Below are 27874 nucleotides of genomic sequence, written 5' to 3'. Positions count from 1 at the left end.
GCAATTTTAAAGGTTATTTGAAAGCTGTTAGGATGAGTCTCAGCTTCTGGAATTTGTTATGCAAAGATACCATGTAGTTTTCAAAATAATGTGTGTACCAGATGTCTACATATTCAGATAGGTGACCTGAAGAAAGATGGTCAAAATACTGATGCTAATAGTTATTCTAGTTCTGTAGTGTGAAAATAAATCAACAGTTTTATCAGCAAGACCTGAATTTTAAGGGGTGTCACAGAAGGAACTGATGTCCACACTGCTGGACAATGAGGTTGGGTTTTTACATTCTGAAGCTACATTTTGCTTCCAGTGAAACCAATGCAGTTTTAGACAAGACTTGATAGGGCAAGGAGCCTTTATTTGAACTTTTCACCTTACTTTTTGATAAACTAGTTGGTGCTGCTTCTTTATCTCAACTTCCACAAAGCCTCAGCCAAAGGAAATGCTAAAACAAGATGAAAGTAAGATAAAGACAAAATACTAAGAACAAAGTAATATATTTAGTTCCTAGTAGGAACGTGACTGAAGAATTAGCTAGTATGTTAACTGTCTTCATATGTCTTACTCAAGCAACTTCCAATTAAGTTGGAATTTTGCTTGCATAAGGAATGTATGAGTTACCTCTAAATCCTTATGCTGGTATCAATTCATAATGGGGAACAGGACCCAGTATTAAGTACAAGGGGTACTCTTTTCCCCTATCTTGCAAAAGTTTCCACTTCTGTGCATCACTTGCATTTGAAAAAGATGACAAAGCCCAAACCCAGAAAACAACAAAAAAATTCCACACCAAACTTGAGGTAAACAAATGGAAAATAAATCAGCTACCAAGGCACCTAAATTTAGGCAGGCTGGATGCCCTTTCGGAGGCCAGCAGGATATCTACCTCTTTCCAATTACTCTGTGGGAAACTATTCCATTTAAATGAAAAACTTACAAGGTAGCTACAGGTTTAGTGGCTAGATTAGGCAGGCTGGATCCCACCCTGAGGTTTATTTTGGGGGTTTTCACTTGTAATGGTGGAAGTGCTCTGAGTAAGTCTAACAGATTTATTAGCAACTGGAAGGTGGGTCACCACTTACATTTAGGATGGAATTTTGCAGCTGTTTTACACAGCAACTGGGTATTTGAAAACTTAGTGTCTGTCAGTACTGAACAGGACATTTTTTCACGATCAGGTCATAGGCTTAAAAAGGGGAAATCTGCATGGCCAAGTCTGTATTATTCAACAGCCCTAAATAAACACCAAAAAGGCGGAATAAAATACTTAAGCTGCAGAGGGTTTCTTTTACTGGATACAAAATAATATTTTAAAGTTTTCAGACAATAAGAGATTTAACTTGGAAAAAGAAAAAAAGATTTTAAACCTTTTTTTTTCATTATTCTGAATCCTAACAATTAATTCTTTGTGTGATTAAAAAATAAAAAAGGATAAATGCCCCAGAAAAATTATGGACAGTCAGAGATCAATGTGATCAGATAAAAGCTGTTTATTACAAAGCATCTATCCTTTTTATACTGTTGTCTGCATCTCCTTACAATAGCTTGCTGTATTATAATCAGATACATATTCTTGTAGCACACAGCAACTACGGATACATATACAATAGCTTGCTGTAGTATAATTGGATACATATTCAACAGCTTGCTGTATTATAATTGGATACATATACAATAGCTTAGTATATTATGCTTTGATACATATTCTTGCAGCACACAGCAACTAGTATACAATTGATCAAATAAGCGTATGGGAACTTAACCTTTAGAACTTGCTAACAGTTCACTATTTTGTATCTTAGCACATTCTAGTTTCTTCTTATCTTGCTTGCACTGTTACTTTTGCTTCCTTACCCATGTCCTCCTTCATCCTCCGTTCATGTTGAGCTCCACAAAGGCACTTGCTGACTTGGGAATGTGGCCATTCTTTGCTAAAAATCCATCCACAGATAAAATTCCTATACATAGCTATGTCTAGTTTTTATATTGGATAGTATTGGATATATTTATATTGGATAATTCGGAGGTTAAAGAAATCTTTCAGTTACCTACATATTACTTGATAAGAAAGGATCTTGCTCTTTACTGCTCAGTTAATCTCAAGAGGGTATTAGAAATGCAGCCAAACTGAAATACTATATGTAACAAAAGCATTTTCTTCTTGTAAATTGGTTTAGTGGCAATAAATTCCAAGAAAAGAAAACATCAGTGTCCATACAGATAGACTGGAAAATGTCTGCCATGTTTCAGAAGCTCACAATTTAAATATGGTAATGGCAGACATACTAGGAAAAAGAAGGATGTCTTTGTACAGAAGAATATATGAAGTCTACAAATGAATTCTTTCTCAGTCCTGATGCTGGATAGTTCAAAACTTCCCCTGTCTGTTTGTTTGGAGATGACAGAGCAATAGCTGAGCTCCAGCTGTATTTACACTGGTGGGCCAGGATGTTTGTGTTAACTGGCTGGTTGCTGCTGCTGCACACACAAAAGAGGCCGAGTTCTGCTTTTCTTTCTCATGGGAGAAATTTGAATCTCTCACTCTTCCCTTTACCCAGCCTCTAATTTCTCAAATTTGCAAGTCCTTCTTATCTTTGATGCTTCAAGCCCTCTATCGCCGATTGAATCATCAAAAGTTATCAGAGGAATATTAACAAGAGAAGAAAAAAAAGCCAAAAAAGGCCAACCGCCCCTGAAGCCCCAGCATGGTGGGCAAAATTATATAAAGCACATGGAACATTTTATAACAGAGTACAAGAGTGGCATCCTTTTGGAGAAGCCTAGCACAGTGACACATCAGATTATTCCTTGATATGTAGCCTGAAAAATGATGCTAAGGGATTGAAAATATAGGACAGAACAAGGATGCAGTCAGCATATTTCCTACAGCAGCCTAAACATACTGAAGAAGATGCATGCCTTGAGAGGCAGAGCTGGATGACAGACCTACCTGTTAGGATAAATTTAACAAGATTGTGAGGATGTACCTAGATTTCCTCTGCCTGTGCACTAAAAGTCTTAGACATGAGACTTGGGAATAAATCCAGGATTCAAAAGCCCTGTACTAGTGGAGCTAGAGAGACTTAGAGTGTCACAAAGGATGTGACCATTGTCAGTCTCCACTTAAATAAATTAACACTGAGAGACTGAAAGTGTATTTTGACTAAAATAGCCCCCTGAACCTCTCTTCACTGCATGACTCATGCTTTACTCATTTCAGAGCCTGCAGGAATTTAAAGGCCAGCTCAGAACATTTGCACTGCTATTTATAGTAAGTATAGAGGTATCTGTGCATTACAGTCAGAAAAAAATTCTCAGTATAACCTGGATGACAAACATTTACAGAAGTAATAACAAGCGTGAAGCACAGAACTACAAAACAGACATACAAAGAGAAATTGGGCTAGAATGATACAAATACAGTACAAGTGTAAACCACTCAAGACTTCTGAAAAAAAACCCACCAAAATCCCAACCCCATAACAGACCAGTAAAGGAATCAAATAATGGAAAAAATCTGTAAAGAAATATTTTGAATAAACAAGAGTTGAAAAAAGTATTCAAGAAGAATATTTTAAGAGGTGAAAACACGAAGAAAGCAAGTTATGAAGGTAATATGTATTAAGACTGAGTTACATGAGAATTCAATCAAGCTGATGATACATGTACTAAGTAAGATTATGGGTATATAATAAGCAATAATGAACAATATATTATTAATATATAATATAATGAACAATAAGAGCTGAAAGGGAGCTGGAAGCAGAGAAAGGACATTTTCTGCTAATCTCTGCATCCGCAGAGATCCAAACATCCCCAAAATGATGGATGAATGCAGCAGCTTGAAAGAGAGAGTAGATACTGGTATCAGTATTGCCATATTTACCTTTTTATTAGCAGCTGGAGTTATGCAAGTAAAGAACCAGGCTGTGACAGATTAGCACTGGGCACTCTGCTAGTCAGTATAACAAAGGTGGGAGGAGAAGCTGTGTGCTGATATTTAATGCAAATAAGGATTGGGGGTTTTGTTAATTGAACAGCACAACAGTTTGGGGTATGCTAATTTGCATAGTGTTTGGATGGGATGATGGGGACGGTTTGACAGGTGACCATATGGATGTTGTTTTAAAACATTTGTGAGGTGGGTTGTTGCAATGTTGATGATTCTCTTAAAAAAAAAAACAAACTTAAAAAATCAAACCCTATGGTAATGTTTCTGTGGAAGTGGTGAAAATACATGTATAAAAAAATAACCAAAATGATATTGTGGAAAATATTACCATCTATAGGTTTCAATAGATTCCCCCCGCCCCCGGAAAATATTTTTGTGTGAAAAGGCTGAGAAACCCTTCATAAAGTTTTGCATTGTAAGATAGATTTGGGTCTAGTAATATGTTGGTTTTGCTTCTTAATTTCTGCCAAAGTAATCATATGACTTTTTGCAATAATGTTAGTGTAAATAGCTAACTGAAATAAAACAAACAAGCAAACAAACAAATGGGATAGGTCTTCAGTTATCTGAGGATCAGTATTCAGCATTAGAGGGAAAAAATAGTACTAAATCAAAAATAATCAGCAGGATATGGTTCAGTAGAAGAAACACTGATGGACAACAAACCATGGTTTTGAAAGGTGTGGTCCTGCTCATGTGAAATGAAATGAAAATGAAAAGTATTGCTCGTTTCTGCAGAGTGCTCCTCAGCTTTGTCACACTTCCCCCCCTCTGGTCCAGGTCGGGTACAGAACTCTGCACACAGCAAATGTGCCAGCTCTTACTGTACTCCTTGACTTGCCCTGGCTGGTGTACTGCCAGTCTCAGTGAGACCTCTTGGGTACCAACACACTGGTCAAAGGGAAAAGCTTTGCCTTCTTGCAACTACTAGGTGGATTTTGGCAGATGCACTCCTACTCCTGAGCAACTCGTGAAGCAGCCAGGCGGAGAAAGGAAGAACCCATATAGGGATGAGCACTGGCTATTCAGAAAAGGTTGCTTTGGGTTAAAGCTGCTTTATATGTGTGTATATATAGTTACTTTGGGTTAAATATATTACAAAAAGATAAATATATAAAAAGATACCAATAGCTTGATTTTTCCTGGAAAACTACGAAGCAGCCCTGGAGAGTGGGAATGATTTTCTGCCCTGTTAAATTGTTCAGCTGGTCCCTTGGCTGAGGTTTAGGTTAGAGTAAGCTGCAAACTTCACAGTCTGAGAATGAGCATAGGAGTATTCTCCGTAGGCAGTTTGGATGTGGCCACCTTGTTCTGAAGGGTAACTGGACTGGGTTATCCTGCACTATTTGAACTCGGCACCATGTTCAATCTGCTAGCACAGAGGCAGGCTGCAGTTTCTAGGCTGGCTTCTAGAGGCAGTGTTTGTTAAAGCTGCAGCTGCATTTCCCAGCAGTGTCTTGGGTACTGCCCGTGGACATGAGTCTAAAACGTGTCCTGGTCCACGATCACTTCATTGCTCGTAAGCAAATGCCAGTCTAGGTTACTGCTTTTCCTCACTTTGTGGGCATTAACAGTATGTCAATCCTGATTTTCCATCCCTCTGCACTCTGAACTTGCTGTAAGATCATTAACCAAGTTTTCTGTTTGGGGAAAATTAGCAAGTGGCATTTTCAGGTAAGGACACACAACAGAACACGGCCTCAGCTGCAGCAAAAATGGCACATCCTGCGGTCATCTTGGAAAAATTACAGAATTACAGAGTTATACAACATGCAGAGTTTATGGGATCATGGTATTCAAAGAAAGTTACTCAGGGCTTGCACACTGCGCTCTTTCACTTTCAATCCCGTTTGGCAGCACTATGAAAGGCTGGAAGAAAACCACAGGAAGAGCATTTGTCTCACTTGATGGCAAATATTTTTAAAGACTTTCAGTAGTGAAAACCACAACCTGACAGCAAGTTAGCTACGGTGCATCACCCGCTGTCAGAATACCCACACGAGAAGGCCCCTTTAATCAGCTTAGGTGCCGCCTGCGTACAAAGGCCCGGCCACCACCGAGCGCCCTCGGAAGCGAGCCCCCGGCGGGAACCGCCATGCTGGCTGCGGGCACTCCTTCCCCTTCGCTGCCGCGAGCCAATTGCAGCTCAGGAGGCGTGGTCCGGGCGGGCGCGGAGGGCGGAAGTGGGCGGGGCCGCCCTTGCGCGGGAAGCCGCGGCGGTTGGACTGCGCGCGGTTGCAGGTGGGGGTTCTGCGTTACCGCGGCGCGGAGGGCGGTTGCCATGGGGACGCGGGGGTCTGTCACTGCGGGGGGGAGGGGCAGGGGCAGAACCCCGGGGCAGTCGGTGGCGGGCGGGCTTTGGGCGAACCCAGGGGCAGTGGCGGCTGTCTTCCGTTCTCTACTCCCTTCCGCCCGGTGCTGCCTTCTGCTGAGCGCCCGTGTTGACCCCAGGCCCGCCGGCCGGTCAGATGGAGTTCTCCAGTCGAGCGAGGCTGAGGCAGGCGCGACTGGCCGGGGACCGGCGGGAGCTGTACCCTCACAGCCTGCAGTTCTACCTGGAGCCCCCCACGGAAAGCATCTCTCTGGTGGAGTTTGAGAGCTTTGCCATCGACCGCCTGAAGCGTGAGTAGCATGCTGGGCCCTCCTCCACCCCCACGTCCCTCCCTCGGAGTTCCGATTCTTCCTATCGTGGCTGTATGTATTTTTAGCGGGTTTAGATGCTCTCGTTGCCTGTTATTAATGTGAACTGTCTGCCTGCTCATGCTGAAATGAACCGCCTTTATAGAGGTAAACGTGCTGCTTTAGGTGTTTCAGAGAGCTGTGATTGATTTCACGAGTGTTTGGCATATAGCCATCAGGACTGCATGGTTGTGGTTTACAGTGGTGGGTTTTATAAGCATATTTCCCTTTCTAGGTGTTGTGACATATTTGATGTCTCAGCACAATGATTCATGTTGTTGTAGCTTGGGGCAAGGGTTCTCCTGACCTCCTGGAAACCTCTGAATCCAAGGTTTCCACCATTATGGTGGAAACCAATGTTCTGAGACTGATCCATCAGAGTTTCCCTTTCCTTGTTGGCTGTCTTCCTTTCCTTGGTGACTATGCATCCCAGAATCGGCTGAGCTGTTCAGCACTTGTGGATGACACATTATCTTCTGTATTTCTTACCCCTTAGCTCCCCATACCACTAAAAGCAGTTCCTGTGGCCTTACTCCAGTTTGTGCATTTCCCAGGACATGATACAGTTACATTTCTTCTCAATATGTTGTCTCTAATATGAACCATTTTTCCCCAGTGCTCAAAGTAGTTGAAAACCTTGGTGTGAGCTACATAAGAGGTAATGACGTATACAAAACTAAGCTGGAGGCTGAGCTCCGGAAACTAAAGTTTCCCTACAAAGTAAGTAAAAATCAAAAAAGGGAACTCTATTGCACTTTATTTTCTTTACACTGTTCAAGAATTCTGAATAAAAGTAGAGGTGATGAAACCTCTAAAACTTAAATTCTGCCATTTTGTCAGAAGTGTAGTTTTTCTTTGAGAGTATATATTTCTTTAGGATACCCCCTTTCTTTAAAAGTCTTGCATTTATTGTCTGAAAGATGAGTATTAAACAGTGTTTTATTGAACATCAGTGATAAATTAATTTTATATTTGATCTGGAAGAGATTATCTGAAATAATGATAGCAATATGTTCTTTAGGCTTTGGCTGAGGATGATTATGAAGCAAGAAGAAAAGACCATATATCTCATTTCATACTACGCCTTGCTTACTGTCAGTCGTAAGTACTTTTTGGATTATGTTGTACTTTTACTATTAAAGTCTACACAGATACTACATTTCTTTGTTACAGACATTATGGTTATTTTAGAGTTGCATGTCTACTAAATAGAAAGGTAGGTTCAAAGAGAGCAGGTTTTTTTTTCCTAGGAACCTGATTACAGCTGTGCCAAAAGGGATACTTGAGATCAAAATTAATATCCAGATTTTGTAATACTTAAAAGTATAAAGTTTTGTGTCTTGTGCATAGAACATTAATTTGGGTCTCTTCCTTTTGACATCTTTTGTAAGACTAAAGCACACCAGTATTAAGGTTTTGTTAGGCTTTCACAGTGATTGAGAATTTAATTTAGATTAACTGCTGCATATACTTAAACTGTTGATTACTGACCAAAGAGCTGACTATGTAAATAGGCTTTATATTATTGTCTCGAGAGAGAGCCTTACTTCTGGCAAGCTAAAATTGCCATCCGAGTTTGAGGTTTCCTCTACTGATTTTGCAGATTCATTGCCGTGGATGGTTGCACTGCAATTTTTTTGTCATGTGAAATCTCAAGCACAAAGTTGGTCCAGTCGAGTGCATTTCTTTTGCTTCAGCTGTAGTTTTTGTGTTGTCAGTGTTTTATGCCTATTAGCAGCTTTGTTTTGCATTAAAGTGAACTCCTGACTCCTTGCCCTTGCAGTCCTTTTTTGGAATTAAGCCTGGCAAATATGAAGTTTATACTGTTTTGAATTGTTAATTCAACTGCATTTCAATTTATAATATAGTTTAAATTAGGTGAGTGTGGTAGATTACATGTTATGATACTGTGGTAGCTGACAGTGCTGCTATGGATAGAAAAAGATTTATAAGCAAAAACACATAGGGAAGGTGAGGAGGGACTGTGCTATAAGCCAAGATCTGGAGCTGAAATGGATGGGGCTTTTCCTTGAAATGGGTCATGAGACAGTTGAATGTTTGGGGCAAGTGTTAGAGAAGAGACCAAGGTGTCTAACAATATGATAGGTGTAAACTACAGATCATGTGATCAGAACAGGAGGTAGCAGAGGCTTCAAAAGCCTCCAGATGGAGGAAACCTGGGTGAAAAAACATGGCAGGCCCTGGGTGACGTTAAACACCCTGATGTTTCCTGGATTATAAACATCCCATTGTATTGCCCTTTCAAAAAACATCTGGGCTGTGCCCGTCTATCCCCACCATGTGTTGCATCACTATATTGCTCTGGAATCTCCTGATTCCAGATAACAGATGCAGATAATTGGACTATTTTCTTTTTCTCTGCAAGCTATATTTTTATAAAAAGATCCTTATCATTTGTATAAGTGCTTTCTTGACTTACTGAGTGCTTGATTATGAAATAAATAGGAGACATGGTTCAAACCCTGTGTTTCAGGGAATTATCGTAATAATTAGGCAGGAGAGAGGTGAGCAGCTTGTTGAAAGTGAACCACTTTGCAGAAATAAATACAAGCTATTTTTGGTCACAGAATCAGAAGGAAAGAGCCTGGCTTTATTGTCTAGAGAGAAAGACCCCTTCTTAGGGAGGAGGGGCCTTGGTTGGAGCTCCAGGGCACTCTGAAAACTACTTGCAAATGTATTTTTGTGTTCCTGTTTCTATACAGATAGTTTGATGCAGTGTTTCAGTAAAGCAGCTTGATAGTCAGTTTCTACTTAAACTAGCTTTTTTTTTTTTTCTTTCTTTGAGAAGGTGGACTTACTACTTACTCATAAAATGGAAAATAGTAACTTAGGCACTGTGAGGTGATCCTGTGCCTACCATTCTTCATTCTTTCTTGAGAAGCAGTTATTTCAGGGATATTTCTATGCTTTAAAACTGGCATGTTCCCCAAAAGATAAAATTGGGATGCAAAGAGAATGTACTGTTCTCTAAGCTTTTATTGTATTGGGTCAGAAAAATAAGCTTCACACAAATCATTAGGTTAATTGATGAAAGCTATTAAGGTAAGTATGTTTGAAAGTGTACTTGAATAGACAGAGCGGCAAACCGGGCTGAATTGAGTTTTGTTTTCCTGCGGCACCGCCTTTTTAAGTTTCCACTTGGCCAACAGTGCCACCCAGGGGTATGAGTTTACATCAGCTGTTTTTCTAGTCTGTATTGTATTGTTTTGGTTTGTTTTTTACATGGTCTGAAGTGTCCAGCTGCACCGTTCTTGTCAGTTAAATTTGTAATGTTCTCTTGTCTGTCCTTCTGCCTTCTGATATCCAAGAATTTAAAGCTTATTTCCATATAATGTTGCTAAGATACAGTATGTAGTCTTGAGTGAATAGTTTCATCCATACTGTTCTTTTGCATCTCTTTGCGCATCTTGCAATGTCACTTACATCTGTCAAGACCAGGAAATAGAATAATCTCGTTTCATTCACTTTAATGTCAAACACAGCTCTAACTTTGTTAGTCCAAAACATCTGCAGTCATGCTTCTTAGTGTACTGGCTCTTCACAAGCCTTTTTGGATTGAATGCGCCTTCCTGAAGGTTTCCTACCTTTTCTTCCAAGCTCCTCCATTTGTGGGTCCCATGCCAAAGCCAGCATATTAAATGTTGTGTTCACTATGTTTGACATCTAGTTTATAGAGAAAAAGAGAATGCATAACCAGAATATGTTATTTTTATTTTTTTTAATTATTTCCTTGCAGTGAGGATCTCAGGCGCTGGTTTCTTCAACAAGAAATGGACCTCTTGCGGTATCGCTTCAATGAACTAACTGACAGTTTAAGACAGAAATTTCTGGAACACGTTAACTTATCATTTGAAGCTGTAAGTATGTTACTTTCTGCATTTGTGTCATGTTGGATGTGCCTGTTATATTTTAAAATTCTCATTAAGGTAGCTCTAGTACTTCCATTCAGAAAATAAAATTTGAAGTTATGGCTTTAAAAACCCAACCGCACAGAACTTCTGAACCTGGAGAGTCATGTGCATGCCACAGAAATGAGGATTAAGTGATGTAATTATGTGCTGCAACAAGAGAAGATGGGTCTGCTTACAAAGGTAAGTTAACAATGTCTACAAAAGCTGATAGGTATTTTTGAATCAAGATTCTGAAAAGGTTAGAGCTAGTCTGTGTTCTTCAGATGTGGCATTTGTATGTCCATCAGGGCAAATGACACTCAGGTCACAATTACTTTGCCGCCTTTTATATGCAAGTGATGAATTGTGTGATAATTCACCTTTAAGAGTTTCAGTGATAAGAAAGCAATAGCTGTGTTTGATTCCAGCCTAAAGTATATGTGCAGTCCATTCTCATCAGTTTACTGACTTTATTTGGAAATTAGTTTTGGTCAGCGTATGTCTTTATTCATAAACTTTACTCTAGAAGCTTTGCAATCTACTAACTGGCTTCTTGCTATAGTAACCAAGGCAGTGGGTCCCCACAGTGACCTGGGGACTGTGCACATTGTACCATTTCATAAAACTGACATATGGAAAACTATATGAAGATTAAAACTCAGCTGTTGAGGGCATAATTAAAATAAAATATGAAAATCCTGTATGGCTTGCACAAGAACATAACTTACTGTGTAGTTGTCACTGTGCGTTAAAACCGATAGGTTTCTACTTTGCAAGTATTTTTTTGACACATGGTTGTATGTTTGTGCACGCTCAAAATAATTTCAATTCTGCTGTTTTGTGCATCTTATGTGAGTTATTGCAGCTATAGATGTATAACCAAGAAAGAGATTTAGCTTAAACAAAAACCTAAACCAAGCTGGTATTAGATATGGTAGTTAAAAATTGCCTACTGTGTTGAAGGATTTATGTGTAATTTTAAAAGAAATTATGTACAATTAAATAACAGGTTTATTGGTACATGTATGTGTATATGAAGTCTATGTAAGTGTTATTTTCATTCACTAGACTATTTGATTTTTGCCCATTAAATACATGCTACGGAGAATGCAGAATAAAAGTTGGGTCCAAAATTCTGTAAATGCTCTTACTCTACAGGTGTTGCTTTCTCATTAGAACTTAGATTCAAAGCTTTTTCCCCTTGTAACTTAAACTCATTGTAGTTCTTTACCAACTTATGAAAACCCTTGAAAATACCAAAGCTGTAGTCAAATGACTGTGGGTTTTGAGATGCTTTAGGGATATTACAAATGAGTTCCTGCTGTTATATACTGCTTCTTTTGTCTTGAGTGGATTAATTGAAAATGTCTATTGCTGTTTCTATATTAATGACTTCAATAAAATTTTGCACTGTAGCTATGAACTCTTTTTCTAGAAAGCTCCAGCTTTGCCTGTAGCTCTCAAAGCAAACTTAATAAAAACTAATGTACAATCATCACTACTGAAAAAAACTTTCTCGTAAAATACTGTTTAATTAGAAGAACTTAAATATTCTAAAATACGTGACTGACACGCATGATGTATTCCTGGATTAAAATATCTGACACCAGTACATGTTGATGGCTAAAGGTAATTTGTGCAGTGTTGAGAATGAATTTGTCTAGCTAAACAGTAACACACAGGCTTTCCTGGGTCTTTGACAGACTATTAGAAATGTCATTCTTTGGTTCAACAGACCTTTCAGCGAGCGGTGTGTTTGTGGAGCTAGATTTCCATTGCTTATTCCCCAGTCTCATATTGTCCTGTCACAGTTTCGGCATTCAGCCTTGTGAGAATAAATTAATGTTTGCAGGTTGCTGCAAATAGCTAGGAGTATGGATTGGTTCTGTGCTATTGAATGTGTCTTCAATATGTCAAAATGATTAAGAAGGTATTGCTTTCCTATGCCTGTTGAGGCGACAAAGCATCATTTCATTGAAAATACACTTCTCTGCTTCTACTTCCCTCCCTGCCTTCCAGTTCCAGTGGGAATTTAAGCAAAAGTAATCCCTCCTTGCAAGATCATGTATAAAACATTTGAATATTACTAAGGATTGAATACATGTCTGAAACAGGTGTAAACTCTATGGTGCTGTATAGGTGCCACTAAAACTAAGGCCACTGTAAAAGCAATACTCTTTTTCTCAATGTTGTTTTTGTAAAAGGCTTTATAAAGGAAGTGAAGACCAGCTATACTCTTCATACTTCTCTGTCAGAAGTTGCAAGTTTTTATGCCTCATTGTGCATGCATGAAAATCAAACTTTGTGCAACACCTGTCAGAAAGGTGAATGGTCTTCAGGAAAAGGTATTAGTGCTGATATTATAATTCAGTTTCTGTACTGGTAAACAGACAGAAATTCTCTGTGGGATTTTAATTGCTGAAGATATCCTAAGAAAGTCAGTGAAAGCTCCTTAAAGAGAAGACAGGTGCCTTACATTTTCTAGATAATGGTTCTGTGTTTCAGAATTGTAATCTGAGATAGGCCAGAGCTGCTGAAGTTTAGACTACTGTGTAGACTGGCATAGCTGTGTCTTCAGTTAACAATCCTGAGAAACAATGTAAGAAGCAACTCTCAGTATTTAGTAGAAGAACTGTTCTTTTTTCTGTGGGGAGGAGGTGTAAGTGGATCACTTTGTACAGTTCTGTCACAGTTATCTTCATTTACAGCACCAGCAAAGTAACCCAAACAGTGACATATCTGTCACTTCTCTCCTTTTCATGTTTGCTTACATGCGTGAAAATTTTGGCAAGGGTTTTGCAGAGTAGTTCTTGAGATTTTATGAATCATGGCTTGAAAGTTATTGCTTTGTAGAATCAAGAAGTCTTCAATCCCACTGGGGGATAATATTATGCAGCTGTTAAGATATTTCTTTGAAGACTAGCACTCAAGGTCTTACTTAGCAACTTTTTGGGAAGATTGAAGTTGTTAGCAACTATAAGTAAAAAATACTGGACTTTCTGAATTTTTTATATGACAGCCAGCTGAGGAGAGCTTGAAATGACAGTAGGTCTGATCTCATGATTAAAGAGAATTTTAATCAAAGAGCAAGAGCTTTCTGAAACTAAAAATAGAAATTAAATTCAATGAAAATGCGTTTAAATTTTTACAATAGGATTTCTTCTGTCCTGTGACTAACATCTATATTGCTGATGGAGCAAAATACATGGCAAAGGGTTTATTAAAATAACTAAATACTTGCTCTTACTGAGAGGATGTATTCAGCATCTCTGACAGTAACGCTTCAGCTTTTGCATTTTGGCCAGTGTTTGGGGCAGTACTGCACTATTTTCTTTTAGTTAAAGTATTCTGTGTAGTGTAATGGGTGCCAGGCTCTTAATGAGAACACCAAACCTCAATTTTTTGGGGGGGCGGGAGGGAAGTGGCATATATTGCTTTAATGAAATGCTGTTTTGCCTGCAAATAGTATAGAAAATAATACAAACTGGTGTACTTTGTCTGAAGCTAATTGTCTTAACTAGTTAATTTCCATAATTTCTGATTTATTTTCTAAACAGCTTTAAAGCTTTTGGTATTTCATTAGAAAAAAAATTATTTAAGATTTGTGCTGCTCAGACACTCTTAAAGATTTTTAGCTACCTTAAAAAATTAAAACATTCAGTTTTGAAGATTATTTCTATCTTAACAGTTATTTGTACACCTTCCATTGCTTTCCACTCAAAATTATTGTATTGAGAATTTAAACAATTCAGTATTTAGCCTGTTTTTTTTCTGAAAGAAGCTGTGTTTGAACCATGGTGTCAAAAGTGATGTTTACAATATAGCCTCCTTTCCAGCAGCAAGTAAGGCACCGAAGAAATGTAACTTTTGAACTTTCACAGGAGTTACAAGTTTTGAGGGCAAACAAATTATTTTACGTACATACTCACTCATTCACTCTGTGATATATTATTTTGTAGAATTCCCTTCCATGTATTTTCCTGGGAGTGGTTAGGCTTGACTTGGGAGGTTTTAGGCTTGGCTTGGGAGCAGCATTTGTTACATGACATTTTTACAGTACTCTTAGGAAATAATATTTTGATAGCTATTTACTAGCTTATTTAAAACACAGTTTTTCTTAGAGCAGTGTTGCCTAATTGATAGCCAGTTGTGGGGTACTTCTCTTGATGTTACCTGTTGCTTGAGGAAACAGGTATTTGAATGGTGCTTGCTCATGTTTGTTAAAATACTGCTGTCTTGCAAAAAACATCTAGTTCAGCTTAGAGCAGTGCACTTACAGGAAGTTTAGAAAAATTCTCTTCAGTAATTCTGCAGTTGCCTTGTTCAGTAAAGCTTATTTTTGCCCTTATTTGACACTTAAATTTCTGGACCTCAGTCTATAGTACTGTATTCAATAATTCTTCAGAGATGGATTGCTGTCAGGTGTCCACCAAATTTTGGAGAACTGCTTAATGGAGAAGAGACGAGATAACAGTCTTGCCTCAAAACTAAGCTGTGATGTGAGAGTTCCATGCTTTTGATGCGTCTTTGTCCTGAGAGAAGTGCTACACTGCCTTTCTTGACACTTTAGTATAGGACATTCAATATAAGATGATTCTGATGTATAATTGTTTCAATTTTTTTTTCTTTTAAATAAACTAGAAACACTTACTAATCTGTTCCCCATTTCTAAAGCTTTTTTATTTTTCATCTATACTTTGAGAGTATTTCCTTTGGTATGTTGAATGGTTTTCTATCATAGTAACAGGAGAATTGTGGAATGGTTCTGAAGGTCTTTCAGAATATTTACAGTCTATATTTGGGGGAAAAAAAGAAGAGTTTTAAGGGATAGTGCTGTCATCGTCCAGATAAATACTGAAGCTTTTTATGTATGGTATGTAGTTTTCAGCTCTCAGGGCACATTAGTCTGTGTGCACAGGAAATCCTTAAGCAGCACTCAAGAGAAGTAAATGCTGACATTTAAGGTCACAGAGCATCAAAGAGAATATGCAAACACAGGTGTGCAGCTGAGATTTACATCAATTTAGGAGATTAAAGCATTAAAATCTTACTATAAATGAGTAATTACAGCAATGATGCCTGACAGTAAAAGCCACTAATACAGATTTTTAAGATATTTAAAGGGAAATCTAATTAATATTTTAAATACTACAGTTATTAGGTATTAGAGAAAGTATTTTAATCTTCAGTAAATTCAGTATATGAAAGAACTGTATGAAATAAATGGTTTTACGGGTAGGTGAAGCTTGGCTTTAACTAGAAAGTTGTTTTCTTTCTTGCCATGAGCTGTGGGCATCTGATGTTTTCCTTTAAGTTAGGAGTGCCTGATTTTTTTTCTGCCAGATTGTGATACAAGACCTGTTTGGAGTCAGTTAACATTATGTCCAAGCCCCACTTTTTCAGGTAATTTTATCAGTGAGATTGTCTGTCTGTGTGGTTTTCCACATGCCCTGCTATGTGTGTACCACCTGTTTATCCCCCTGTTCCTACCCAACCTTTCCACTTCTCTTTTTCCCTTTTTTCTTGTAGTTGGTTATGCATGCCCATATCAGAAGCCCTTGAGTGATTACACTTATTATTTGTTAAAATAGTGCTGTTAGGCCTTCAATGTATGAGATAAATCCTGGTTTATTGATTTGATGTTCTGATAGCATTTTGATATAATCGGAATATTTGTGGCAACTGCCACGAGTTACTATTAAAAAGCTTTCAGTGTGTCTAGGTTTGAATAAAACTGCAAGATACCTGGATCACTGATGTTCCTAGGAATTCCTGAATTAAGGTGTTGAGCTTCCTATTGTTCACATATTTGGTCTTATACCTGACACTTGGGAAATAATCACGATGATGATGATAACCAAAGCTATAAAAATAGAGTAAATCTATTCTTTCCTTCACTCTGTATGCAGCTTATCTTTTTCTTGCCCTTCAAGGCTGTGTCTGTCATATTGCATAATAACTCCTGGATCTTAATCTGGATATTTGCATTCTTCTGAAATATAAATAGGCATCTCTAATATATTCGGCTTCTTTCAGTAACTGCTTTAAGATATTTAGGAAAAGTGGTGACAGTATTCTCTTTAGAGTTTTATTTACACTTTCTTTTTCTTCTAATACATGTCAGCTTGTGCTTTATAGCATTAAAGGAGAAATTGGGTCAAAAGTTGCCTAGTCATACGGGTAGATTTGCTCAATAATTAGAAGTGGAGTCCCCTGGATTGACAACTAACTTGCCAGTTACAAAAAATTATCTGGAATAATGTTTCCTTAAAAGGAAACTCTATTAGCACAAGTCTATCTTTCTTTTCATTCCTTGTGACTTTAACTTACATGTTAATTTCTGTAATTATTAACACTTCTTTCATTCAGTGAACTTGGCTTTTTCCTCAGCTGTTGCTCAGTCCTTCTGTTCCCTAAAATGACAATGAACAAAACGTCTTTATTCATTGCCTTTTCATAGAACTTTTCTTATAGGAACTGTCACTTATCTAATTCTTTTTTAGATAACTGCCACATATTCTAGGACCTTTAATTTCTAACTCCTGGAATAGGTCTGCCATACTGATTTTGCTGTTCTCTCCTGTTTCTCAAATTGGACAAGGCTTCCTCTTCCTATCACAAAGTAACCTCTAACTTACACATCTCAGCATCTTGCATTCCTATTTCCTGTGTACCGTTCAGCAGAACCAGGCCCTAGTTTTGCTCTTAAATTCTGGGAATTTCTGCCATGCCGTAGTCTGCTTCATTGAAACTGATCATGCACTTAGGCTGTTCATAATCTTTCTTTTGAAAACATTTGAGTTTTGAAGAAAATTTAACAATTCACTGTTTTCTTCCAACTTACCCTTTCTGTGTTCTGTTTCTGTGGTGAGGGCAGTAGAATTCAGTTCTTCAAATTGTCTTCTTTTTCATGGATGTTTGGTATGGCCTTAACCCTTACCTGATAGCTAAAAACTTTTGCTGCTAGCTCTGTTTTCTGTTAGTTTTGTATTTCCCATTTTCCTTTTTGGATGTTCTCCTAGCTTATGTTTAGTATTGCAAAGATATATGTTTCCTTAGAACGCCATTTACTTTTTGGCACTGTCAGAAATATCTAATCTGAAGCCCCCAGTCTTGAGATTCAGCCTTTTGTCTGCTTCAGTTTGCATAGTTTTAACTGTTCAAGACATACCACTTGTTCTTAGACATCAAATGAAAGATCTGTCCTTTCAGCAGCTGCGGCTGAAGGTTTCTGTACGTGGATGATACATCGTCGATTTGGAAGGTCCAGTGAATTTCTGGTTCCTTTCTACCTGGTTCTTGTGAAAACCTGCTGTTGAATTTCTTCATCTTAACCAGTCGGACTCTGTCTCTCTCTGGGGATTGTTCAAGGGTCTCCTTTTCACGTGGACCAAAATGTTCTGTCATTGCTTTCAAAATGCTATGTATTTCTTCCTGTTCTGTCCACTAAAGGGTGTTTTTTGTTGTTGTGGTTTTGGTTGTTTGTTTTTTTGGTTTTTTTTTGTTTTGGTCTTTTTTCTTCCTCTTTGTATTTGCATTCTACTTATAAGAAGACAGACATCATGCTTTCTTGTTTCTTCTTTTAGCCTTTATTTGTGTGTGGTGATTTGTCATTTCTCTGGGTGTCCTTTGCCTTTTTTTAGTGGGGCAGCTTTTTTTTTTTTTTTTAACTTATTTTTTAGGTGCAGTGTCAGCTAGCCAGAATATTCCACCTGAACCATTACCAATTTTAAGATGACACTCAGGTTAAGTGAATGTATTCTTTCCATCTTCCCCCCCTCTTGTTTCCCCCTCCCTCAGATAGTATCATATAGTGACTCCCAAGCTGGAGATGGGCTGGTCGCACAACTGCTTTTCTTAGCATTCCTGGTTAGTCAGCTTTTGCTTTGTACACAACTGGCTCAGATTTAAAACCTGAAGTGTCTCTGCTGAAATGCAGTTTTCACTTTTAGACCAGATTCTCTTGTCTGATCCCATTCTCTAGAGCCTTTCCGGTGTCCCCAGCCTCATAGCATTTAAATATGTAACCAGCACCTGGTTTAATATGCAGGTTAGGAACTAAAATATTGAATTTTAGTTTAAAATTAAATAATGGGAACTTGGTTTAGTATGTCCTTCTATTTTTTAATTAAATTCTTCCATTCATGGCTTTTCCAATTGGTTTTGCATCCAGGTTATAGGATATTCAGTGGAACTATTTGGTCGTTTGCCTGTGAAAGTGTCTTATGAGAGTGGCTTTAAGGGCTTCTGATACAATATGACACCTAATTTTTCCTTATACATGAGGTCTGTTGCACTATCATAAAGGCAGTGAGAGTGACTGAACACAATTTGTTTTTTGACAGATCTGTGTGGGCTGTTAGTTGTCTCCTGTGTTTTTCTTAAGTGCTGTCAGATGCATTGATTTCTTGCTGTACCTCGCCAGGAATTTAACCTGATACTCTGGAATGTGGAGTGGAATAAAATGTAAAGTTTTATCCTAATCTGTTTTTCAGTGATGTTCTGGTCATCATCTTGACTGTACAGATATCCTGTGAGCTCTGTTTCATCTTCAGACTGTTCATTCCTTAAACTCATTTCCTCTTTGCTGCTTCTACATGAAATTAAAATTAGTACTTATTATCATGTCTTTATCTGTGGTATAAAGATGATGTAAAATTAAATTTAGATTCCCTGCAATGCTTCTGTTCTTTTATCTTCCTGCAGGGCGCACAAGAAATAAACTTCAAAGTGCAGTATATTTCCTGAATACATCTTTCTGTGTTGCTGTTTTCTCTCCACAGAGCATAAAAAAATCCTGTTTAAATTAGCTTAGAACTTCTTCACCTCTGAAAACTCTTGAAATATAAAAAAATATTATGAGTTCTTTATACCTTCTAGGTTAGATGTCTTGTTTTAGGGTAACTGCCAGTTGTTGCAAAATTAACCATCTTAATTTTTTTAATGCTGTTATAAAGCACATTGTCTTAAGAAAATGCTTTGGACTGTAGTAACGGGGAATAAACAGCAGATGAGAATAGTCAGCTGGGGGAGCTAATGCTCTGTAGTGCATCTATCAGCATCTGAGATGAAAGACCAAGAGCAAAATGCATTAGTGATATTTTTTTTTTCCACAGAAGCTCTTTGATGTTGCCGTTGAAGTGCTTTTCTAGCAGCTTTAAGCAGTACAAATTAAAATTCTTTAATTTCTATTTTTATGATCAGAGCACTCCTATGAGAGACTTTCTGATATCACTGTTACGCTTTCTTCAACAGCATTTATCTCAGTAGTGGGGCAGTTGTATAAATATTTGTAGGTTAGCTTCTTGGGGAAAAAAAGTGTTTTATGGATGCCTTTATTAGGTGTGGGAGATTCTAAAATCAGATTTGGATTAATGAGAATGGGACTAGTTTGTGTTTTTAGTAAGGACAGATACGGGTGAAGAAAAAAACCCTCAATATTGTGTTTGGCCACTAAAAGGCTGTGACTATAATTATTCATTTTGGTGCCAGGTGTATAAACCAAAATGTTGTTCTGCTTGGGTTTATGGGATTTCATTTTGTAAGCATGAAATAATATTTTTTTCCCTTCCCAAACAGGATGAGGAAAAATGCTTGAAAGTGGAAACAGTCTGCAACCTAATTTTATTGTGTTTAAAATTAAACCAAGCCAAAGCAGTAACTGTACCCAAATAGGCTGCAGTTTACATTTGTTAAGGAAATGGTTCTGAATTTTATCTGTTTCTAGCTGCTTGAATCTTCTGTTTGTCCCTTTCCTTGAAAACCAGTGATGCTTGTCTTAAAGGTGACAGCAAAAGTCAGAAGTGATGCATAGCTAAGTGGGAAATGGTGCCTAACTGCCAAAGTAGAAATACATATTCTATCACTTAGCTCTGCGCTTGAAGTCATAATAGAAACAATATTGTATGTGGAAACACTTAGAAACAGTTTATTTTTTTTTCCTTGTTTGTGATTGTGTTTAGTTTTTGTTTTGTTTGTGTTTTTTTTTCCATGCTAGAGTTTGTTCAGTAAGACAGCAAAACATATACCATTAATGCTTTTACAAATGTAACAGGTTACTGTTGTCCTACAGAACTTGAAGGAAGTAATACATTTCTCACTCAAGTTTCAGGAAATACATTTAAGTGAAACCAACAGGGGCTTCGTCATAGAATTGACTGTTCCTTTTTTATAATTGGTTTTTGTTCCATATAAAGAAAAAACCCCTCACTGATACCTAGGTTTGTGGCTACCTCTTGTAGCTGACTGTAGTTACGTATTAGGGGAAGAAAATCCTAGGGGGACCTCTTTCATCAGAAGTATTAGCAGTGTGGGAATTCAGTTCAACCAGTATGTCGTACTCTTCAGGTCATTGTACTGCAGTCCGAGGATTTGGTAGGCCAGCTGGCAGGTCTGTTTGCAAAGCAACGTCTTCTGCAAAGCAGTGTTATTAACTGGCTGCAATCCAGAACAACTGGGTTGATTTCAAAGCAACCTGAGTATTCTAGTGAGTGAACATTGTGAGCAATGGGTAGATATGGAGTGAGGTTTGATTAAAACATCTAAGCTTAAAATGAATTGTAGTATGTTCTTACAGATTTTCAAAATAAAGCTCAATTCACAGGACAGTATAAACACATCTCGTAAATCTAAGAGGGAGAAGTTTGCTGGAAGGAGTGGAAAACATACGCTTGCCATTTTTTTGGTGCACTGTTAGGGTGGATGAGAAAAGAGCTCTATTTATCCTTCTCTAATGGATCTTTGAACTGTAAACATGACTTTGTTATTAGTAATGGAGAAAAGTAACATTTTGCTGCAGTAATTCTAGTTGCATGTATTTATTTGCACATATGGTGTTGATGTTCTATAAAATTGTGAAATTAAGCAATAGATGTGATTGAAGAATATACAGCTACTGGGGATGTCCCTTTCACCTTCATAAACATAATGAACAAGTTTGTAAATGATGCAAAATGCTAATTAAAAGTTTTAATATGGTAATCATCTCATTTTGATTAGAAACAGATGTTGATTATCTGTAGAGATCTGAATGGACCTTTAGAAGATAGCTCTTACTGCTTAAAATTGACTTGTGAAACTAAACTAAAACACAAACTGTACAGTTAATTATGCCCCATGTAGCACACTAGAGCACTATGATTCTTACTAAGTAGCTTTGTGTGGTTTATCATTTGAGTTACAGTGGACTCTAAAGGTCCTGTTTAAGGTTGAATCTGTGCTGGGGACTATGCACAGTCTTTGTGGTTTAAAGTATATCCTCTTCCTGCTTTGAAAAAATGAATGTGCTTTGAAATGAAAATGGCAAAAAAGACTGCAATAAAAATGAGATGATGAATCAAACCATGTTGAAAACAAACAGACATTTGGAATACAGACTGAATCCTGACACAAATGTTCTGCTGTAACCCTGGATTTCTAAAGTGATATGAAGTGGCAGCTGTACCAGAAACGCAGTGGATAATAGGTATCTTCAACACCATGTTCTTCAGCTTACGACAGAAGAGGTGGGAAGGGCACCCACACTTCTTGTGTGATGATGTGCTCTAGCACTTAGTAGTTGACCAGGTCACATGTGCTGCTTTTTGTCTAGTGGCTTGGAAGTGATAAAAAAAGAGCAACTCCTAACATGGTCCCTATAGATCCTTAATTCGTAGCAATCAGTAATTTTGGATTCCTGGAAGAAACATTGTAAAGACAAGGAGAATGGTGTCATCAAGTGTCTTCTTCTTGTTCTTTTTTGGGCGTAAAGAAAGAGAAGACTGGGAAATCAACAGTGCTTTTTGTAAAATGATGTCCATATGTTGTTCAAGAAGAAAATAAATTCTTTGGACAATGAAGGCATCATTTTGTACTGGCTAAGGTTAAAATTGTTTCCAAAATTAATTTATTCCTCACATTCCTGCAGTGAATGCAGATGGTAACTTCAGAAATGTTTGTATTGTTCCTTAGTAAAGCAGCATAAAAGCTTGTAGGATAGTTTGTGGAGGATATAAATACACTGTAAGTAGAATTTACTAGGTGCTGTTTTGGATGTGAGTTTTATAAAATGGTGCAAACATTGAAATACTCTTCCCTGCTAATCCTGTGATTGAACCTAGAGAAACATTTGTTAATAAGTTTGCAAAATTGAGTCTGATGTTAGCATCCTTATCTGTGAACAGAAGAAAACTTGTTAGCATATTTCTCATAAGGATCTTCCCTTAGCTCCTCAGTAATGTGTGACTTTAATATGTATGTAATATAACATTTATATACGTACACGTATGTATGTAGTAATATGTTGTAATTGTTTTGTTTAGCTTCCCTTTTCATGGATGTAGGGCAATGTTTGTCAGGAATGTAGGAAACTGGACCTGTGTCTCTGAGTTTTCTCTGTGATTATAGTAAGCATGAATTAGCTGCATACTTGAGGAAGATCCATAAAATGTCCTTCATGCCCACTCCTGACTTTAAAAAAAAACCAAACAGCGTTTCAGTCAATGGATAAGAATACATAATCTTCCAAGAACAGCCCTTTATGTTTTAAGGGATGCCAGCAACCTGAACAAGAACTAAAATAGTAAGTTGTAGTACCATCGGAAATAGAATTTTCTTTTTAATTCATTGTGCCTGGCTAAAATGGAATTGATATCCCTTAAGAAGAGTCATCAGATTTTTGAGCCTCTGAAATGTTTTAAAGTCCATGCTTGCTTTAACTGGTAGCATGGCTGGGAATGATGTCCTTTCCTATTCAAGCTAGTGTTCGTTAGCTGGCTGAATACACTTTAAAGTTATATTCTTAAATTTAATGATATCTAAGTTAATATTTTTGTATTCTAGTCTAGTTTGCACTGTGATGTGTGGCAATGGAGAAGATTGACTAGGAAATGATTGTTTTGTCTTTTTCATACTTGAAATATAGTGTAGTATTGAGATGCTGATGCCATCCCTTTTTGAGAAGGGTGTTGTGCCACTTGAGTACCAGCTGCTTAAGCAAGTTGTAAGAAGTTCACTTTGTAAGGACACCAGCAATGTGTGCCTATAAACACCTGAAGCTGAGCCTTGGAAAAGTAAAGGCCTTGTGCATTGAGTTCTTGTTCCTTACTGGGAGACCTAGAAACAGCTGAAGTAAGCAGTTGTGCATATATAGTAGTACAATGTGTGCATGCATCTTCATCTCTCCATTAAAAAGGAGCAGCGTTATAAAATGTATTTTGAAGTTTTTGGACTGGCTCACTGCCAGTGTTAGTTTAACCAAGGCTTACATATTAAATTATTCATATTTTAATCTAAATTTATGTGTCTTTGTGTTTCTGGGACAATTCTGTGATTAAAAGTCCATGAATAACCTGCATGTATAAAGCAAGAAAACTAGAAATAATGCAAGTTGTCCCAAATCTGCTTCCTTCCTTTCCTCTCATGCCTTCCCTTTTCATGTTGTGATTTTTTCCTCATTTTTTTAAGTCTTAGAAACTTAACAAGAAGTGTTAAAACTGTTTCAAGCTACAATACATGACCCACTGTCACTGAAAAGGGAAGATCCTTTTCCCCGGTGTTACTTTTTGCTTGTGCAAAGTAAAGAATGACTTGGTGATAAGCAGTGTTTGTTAACTAAACTGGCAACAAATGAGGCAAAACTAGGGAGTTAATGTCTGCGGAGTGAGTTGAACCAGTTCAGTGTGAAGGGTCAAATGAGCACCAGGTGACACCCTCAGAAGAATTCTGTTTATTTATTTTTAGAATTTCCTGTATTTTATCTGGGAAGCATCATTGAGCTCTGTCAAAAGTTACGCAGTCTGTTTATCTTTCTGATCTTGATTAGAATCTTAAAAGCTGTATTTAATTGTGTCTAATTTTTTAATGATTACCGGAAAGTGTTCTTGCAGGTGCCATTTTAGAAATGAGCTTATTAAATGTACAAACTTTAGTGTTCTTTTTAAAATAAAAAATAAAAGGAAGGGAAAAAATCCCTTTCCAGCTTCCATGAACTAAGTAAGAATGGGGTGCATGTTTCGTGATGCTCTGTATGTAGAGGTACAGGCATGACCCAGCTGAAAGCTTCAGTCTGAGTTTGGATTATAAGGAGTTTATTTTCATTGCACTGTGTCTTCAGTCAGTTTTATGCAGTTTTTCATGAAAATAGTGAAATCATTATACCAATTATACCAATTATTTTTAATTTTCCAGTCTTTAGAAAAGCAAGTTTTATATTTAAATACATTCTGGAGTCATCTCCCAGCTTTACTTAGGGGCTAGGAATATCCTTGTTTCTTCTTCCTTTCTCTCCATTAGCTAAAAACATGAAGGCAATGTGAATTTGGTGAAAAGGCAAGGAGCAAAATGTTGGTAGGGTTTGCCTGAAATTTTGCCTGTGATAAGGTGCATGAGGCTGTAAGACATAAATTATTTAACAGCTTTATAATAATATTTATTTATACGGTAAATATTGCTTTGCAAGAACGTACATTTGTTTAGAAGATACACTCAACACAGGTCATAACCATATCTGTAGTTGTGGTCCGTTAACCTGTTTTACTGGAGGTTTCACTAGGATCACTTTTACCCCAACAGTGTTAATTTTTTTGCTAGTGTGATGCAAGAAAATCTCAAATCAGTGTGACTTTACATCTGAACAAGACTGGTATGGTCAAATGACTAATAAGATTCTAGGCAGCTTGTGAAGTTTGGAGACAGTATAATTATTTTATATATATATTAAGGGGTAAAGACACCTTGAAATTAAATGTAATACTGAATTAAATGATTTTGTGGATGAAAATGAGCTCATTAGTTTTAGAAAAACAAAGGATTCCTTACTTTCCCCTCTTCTCATTCTCCCCCAATACTGCAAGCTTTATCTGTAAAGCAGTGACTGGATTGTTTTAATGCCTGTCTGTAAAAAAACGAAAAGAATCCTTGGCTTGGATTTATGTTTTATTTAGTGAGATATCCTAGACGAAATAATGCAGTTGTAACCACTCTAGCTATACAGTATGTTTCACTGTTTTCATTTGAAGACAGTTTCATCGATGGTAGGCTGGGCTCTTGTAGGCAATTGCTACTGAGAAAGCATAAACCTGTTCTATTTGAGAAATGGAAGTCGCTATTCTGGAATTAAAATGAAAACTTTGGTCTGTACTAGGTGAAAGGCAAGCTTGCAGGCTCACGTGGTGACTTAGATTTGTAGTTATTTAAACAAGAAATACATCATCTGGAAGAAGTAGCAGGGTTTTGATAGCACTGTGTTAAATTTGTATATAGTTTCTGCATGTCATGTTTGAAAAGCGGGAATCTTGAAGACTAACATGAATGAGATCATTAGTGGGAGTATTTTATAGATAGTGTTTCCTTAAATTACTTGCACAAACACATTTAACTATTTTGATACAGCCACTTTGCTAAAGAAAAATGTTCTCTGTACAGCCCGTTTTTCTCTGAGCATTAGATTGACACATGTGGAAATATAATGCTACTGTGTATTTCCTCTGTCTTCAAAGTTACATTCTTCTGCCTTGCTGGCGGCTTTATTATTATTCTTTAAAGCTGATTTTCCTGAGAGTACTACAGTTGCATCTAGATCAACATCAAGATGCAGACAGGGTAACCATAAACCTTCTAGACATCCCTGCCTTGGCCATTTCATATGCATCCATCAAATCAGTTTCATAGAGAGCATTTGCTGAACTACTCCTCTAAGTTTGAAGTGAAAGAGTCCTTCCTATGACTTCCAAGAAAAGTGGGGTTTTGTTCTGTTTCATTTTCTCAGTCTTTCAACTGAGAAGAAGGAAAAAAAAAATCAAATGCGTATTTAATTGCACAGAAGTGTTGGTCAACAAATTAGGTATTCTGTCCCATTCAGAAAAGAAACTGAACTGTTCATGCACATTTCCTTCCATGCATATGAATGCTACTGAGTGTCTGTTTTATCTTGTGTTTGGAGCCTGGGTGGGTATCTAGTGCATGCGATTGCCTTGCCTTCCTGACGAGTCTCTAAAAGCCTGTCTTGGCTGCAGCCTTGTATCACCTCTTCATAGTTATTGGAGCACTGTCACACAGTGTGTTATACTTCAGTGACACCTATGTCCATCTATGTTTTGGGAAGGTATTCTGTGTTTCTTACCATTTAATCCCTTTCAGTCAGGGACTACTTCCATTGTACTTTATCAAGAACGTATATTGTGCAAATATTTAAGACTTAGTTGCATGCAGCTAAGTTACTAGGTATCACTGCTGGATTACCAGCCTGTATGATCTGTTTTATCAGAGTAGATTACTTAGATTTATTTTTTTTTTATTATTTCTTACTTTTTTCAGGTTTTAAGGACTGAGCTTAATAATGATTTAAGGCAGAACAAATTGATTCCAAATTTTGTTGTTGCTATTTTCCGTTGTATAAAACCCTGAAATGATTTATTGACTAGTAAAATCATTATAATGTACTAATTTTGTATGGCTTTTCTGCTGCATTTGGTGCACTATTAAGTAGCAAAAAAAGTATAACACATATAGTTACGCCTATGAGTATTTTAAGTTTTTATGTTATGAAGTGTAGCATTATCCATGGTTTTTCAAGCTAGAAATTTTGGCTTAAACAGTTCAAGTTGTTAAATTAGAGCATTGCTGCTTAATTTGCCCAATTCAAGAACTGGAAAAGCACTCACATCACTCACATTTATAGAACAAGAAGTATACCACAGATGACATGTTGTGGGGTTTTGTTTATTTTTTGTGTTTTTTTTTTTTTTTTTTTTTTTAAGTCTGGATTTAAAAATGAGCTGAAAATCTGACAAAGGTGTTTAAGCCGTTACTAACCGCCATTGACTCATCAGGCTTTATTTTAATGCATATAGTAAACCTAGACGTGAGCAGGGTTTATCACAAGTTTTGATTTGTTGGCTTTTACAAGGTTGACTTTTACAAAATGTGGTTTTGTATTAATGCTTAAAATTATTATATTTTAAAATCTGCACTATGGCTTCAGAAGGAAGGTTATTTAACACTATTGATCACTAGTGTTTTGCTGATTTCTGCTTAATTATTAGTGATCGCTTGCTGAATCACTGAAAGGAATGATATATTCACAGATGAAGTAATCTTTTAGCTTGTGTTAATTAACAGAAAACCAAAACAAACCTTATTCTGAAGTATTTCAAGTTTTAAAACAAGCTCTTAATTTTAGATTAGTGAAGACATGAAAAATGAATTAGCAAATGAGCTGCTTACATCAACCCCTGGCTTCAGTGTGGCTAAAGTAAAAGAACAAATATTCTATAAGGTAAGTAGAAACTGCCAAGTTCCCCAGATTTGCACTCATTCTCCTTCCCTTAAACTTGGAGTTATTATGTTTACATAACAT

At 37.2% G+C, this 27874-nt stretch overlaps 1 protein-coding gene across 3 annotated transcripts in view; it reads left to right on the top strand.

The window, feature by feature from the left end:
* The first annotated feature begins 6136 nt into the window (after window positions 1-6136).
* Window positions 6137-27874, top strand: part of PRIM2 (DNA primase subunit 2) — a 102286-nt gene continuing 80548 nt past the window's right edge. The window contains exons 1-6 of one of the 3 annotated variants that reach the window (XM_062626124.1): window positions 6137-6190; window positions 6401-6571; window positions 7245-7348; window positions 7650-7729; window positions 10386-10506; window positions 27698-27793. In XM_062626124.1, coding sequence (XP_062482108.1) covers window positions 6418-6571; window positions 7245-7348; window positions 7650-7729; window positions 10386-10506; window positions 27698-27793 — 555 coding nt within the window. In that variant the 5' untranslated portion in view covers window positions 6137-6190; window positions 6401-6417. Of the gene's footprint in view, window positions 6191-6309; window positions 6572-7244; window positions 7349-7649; window positions 7730-10385; window positions 10507-27697; window positions 27794-27874 lie in introns of those variants that run through there. The other 2 variants (XM_062626126.1, XM_062626125.1) reach the window with 2 other exon arrangements.

The sequence above is a fragment of the Pezoporus occidentalis genome, unplaced genomic scaffold, assembly GCF_034315485.1.
Source record: "Pezoporus occidentalis ecotype Australia unplaced genomic scaffold, CSIRO_AGI_Poc_V1 ctg29, whole genome shotgun sequence".
NCBI classification, from domain to species: domain Eukaryota; kingdom Metazoa; phylum Chordata; class Aves; order Psittaciformes; family Psittacidae; genus Pezoporus; species Pezoporus occidentalis.
The sequence above is the reverse complement of the archived record's forward strand: the minus strand, read 5'-3'. Positions and strand labels throughout refer to the sequence as shown.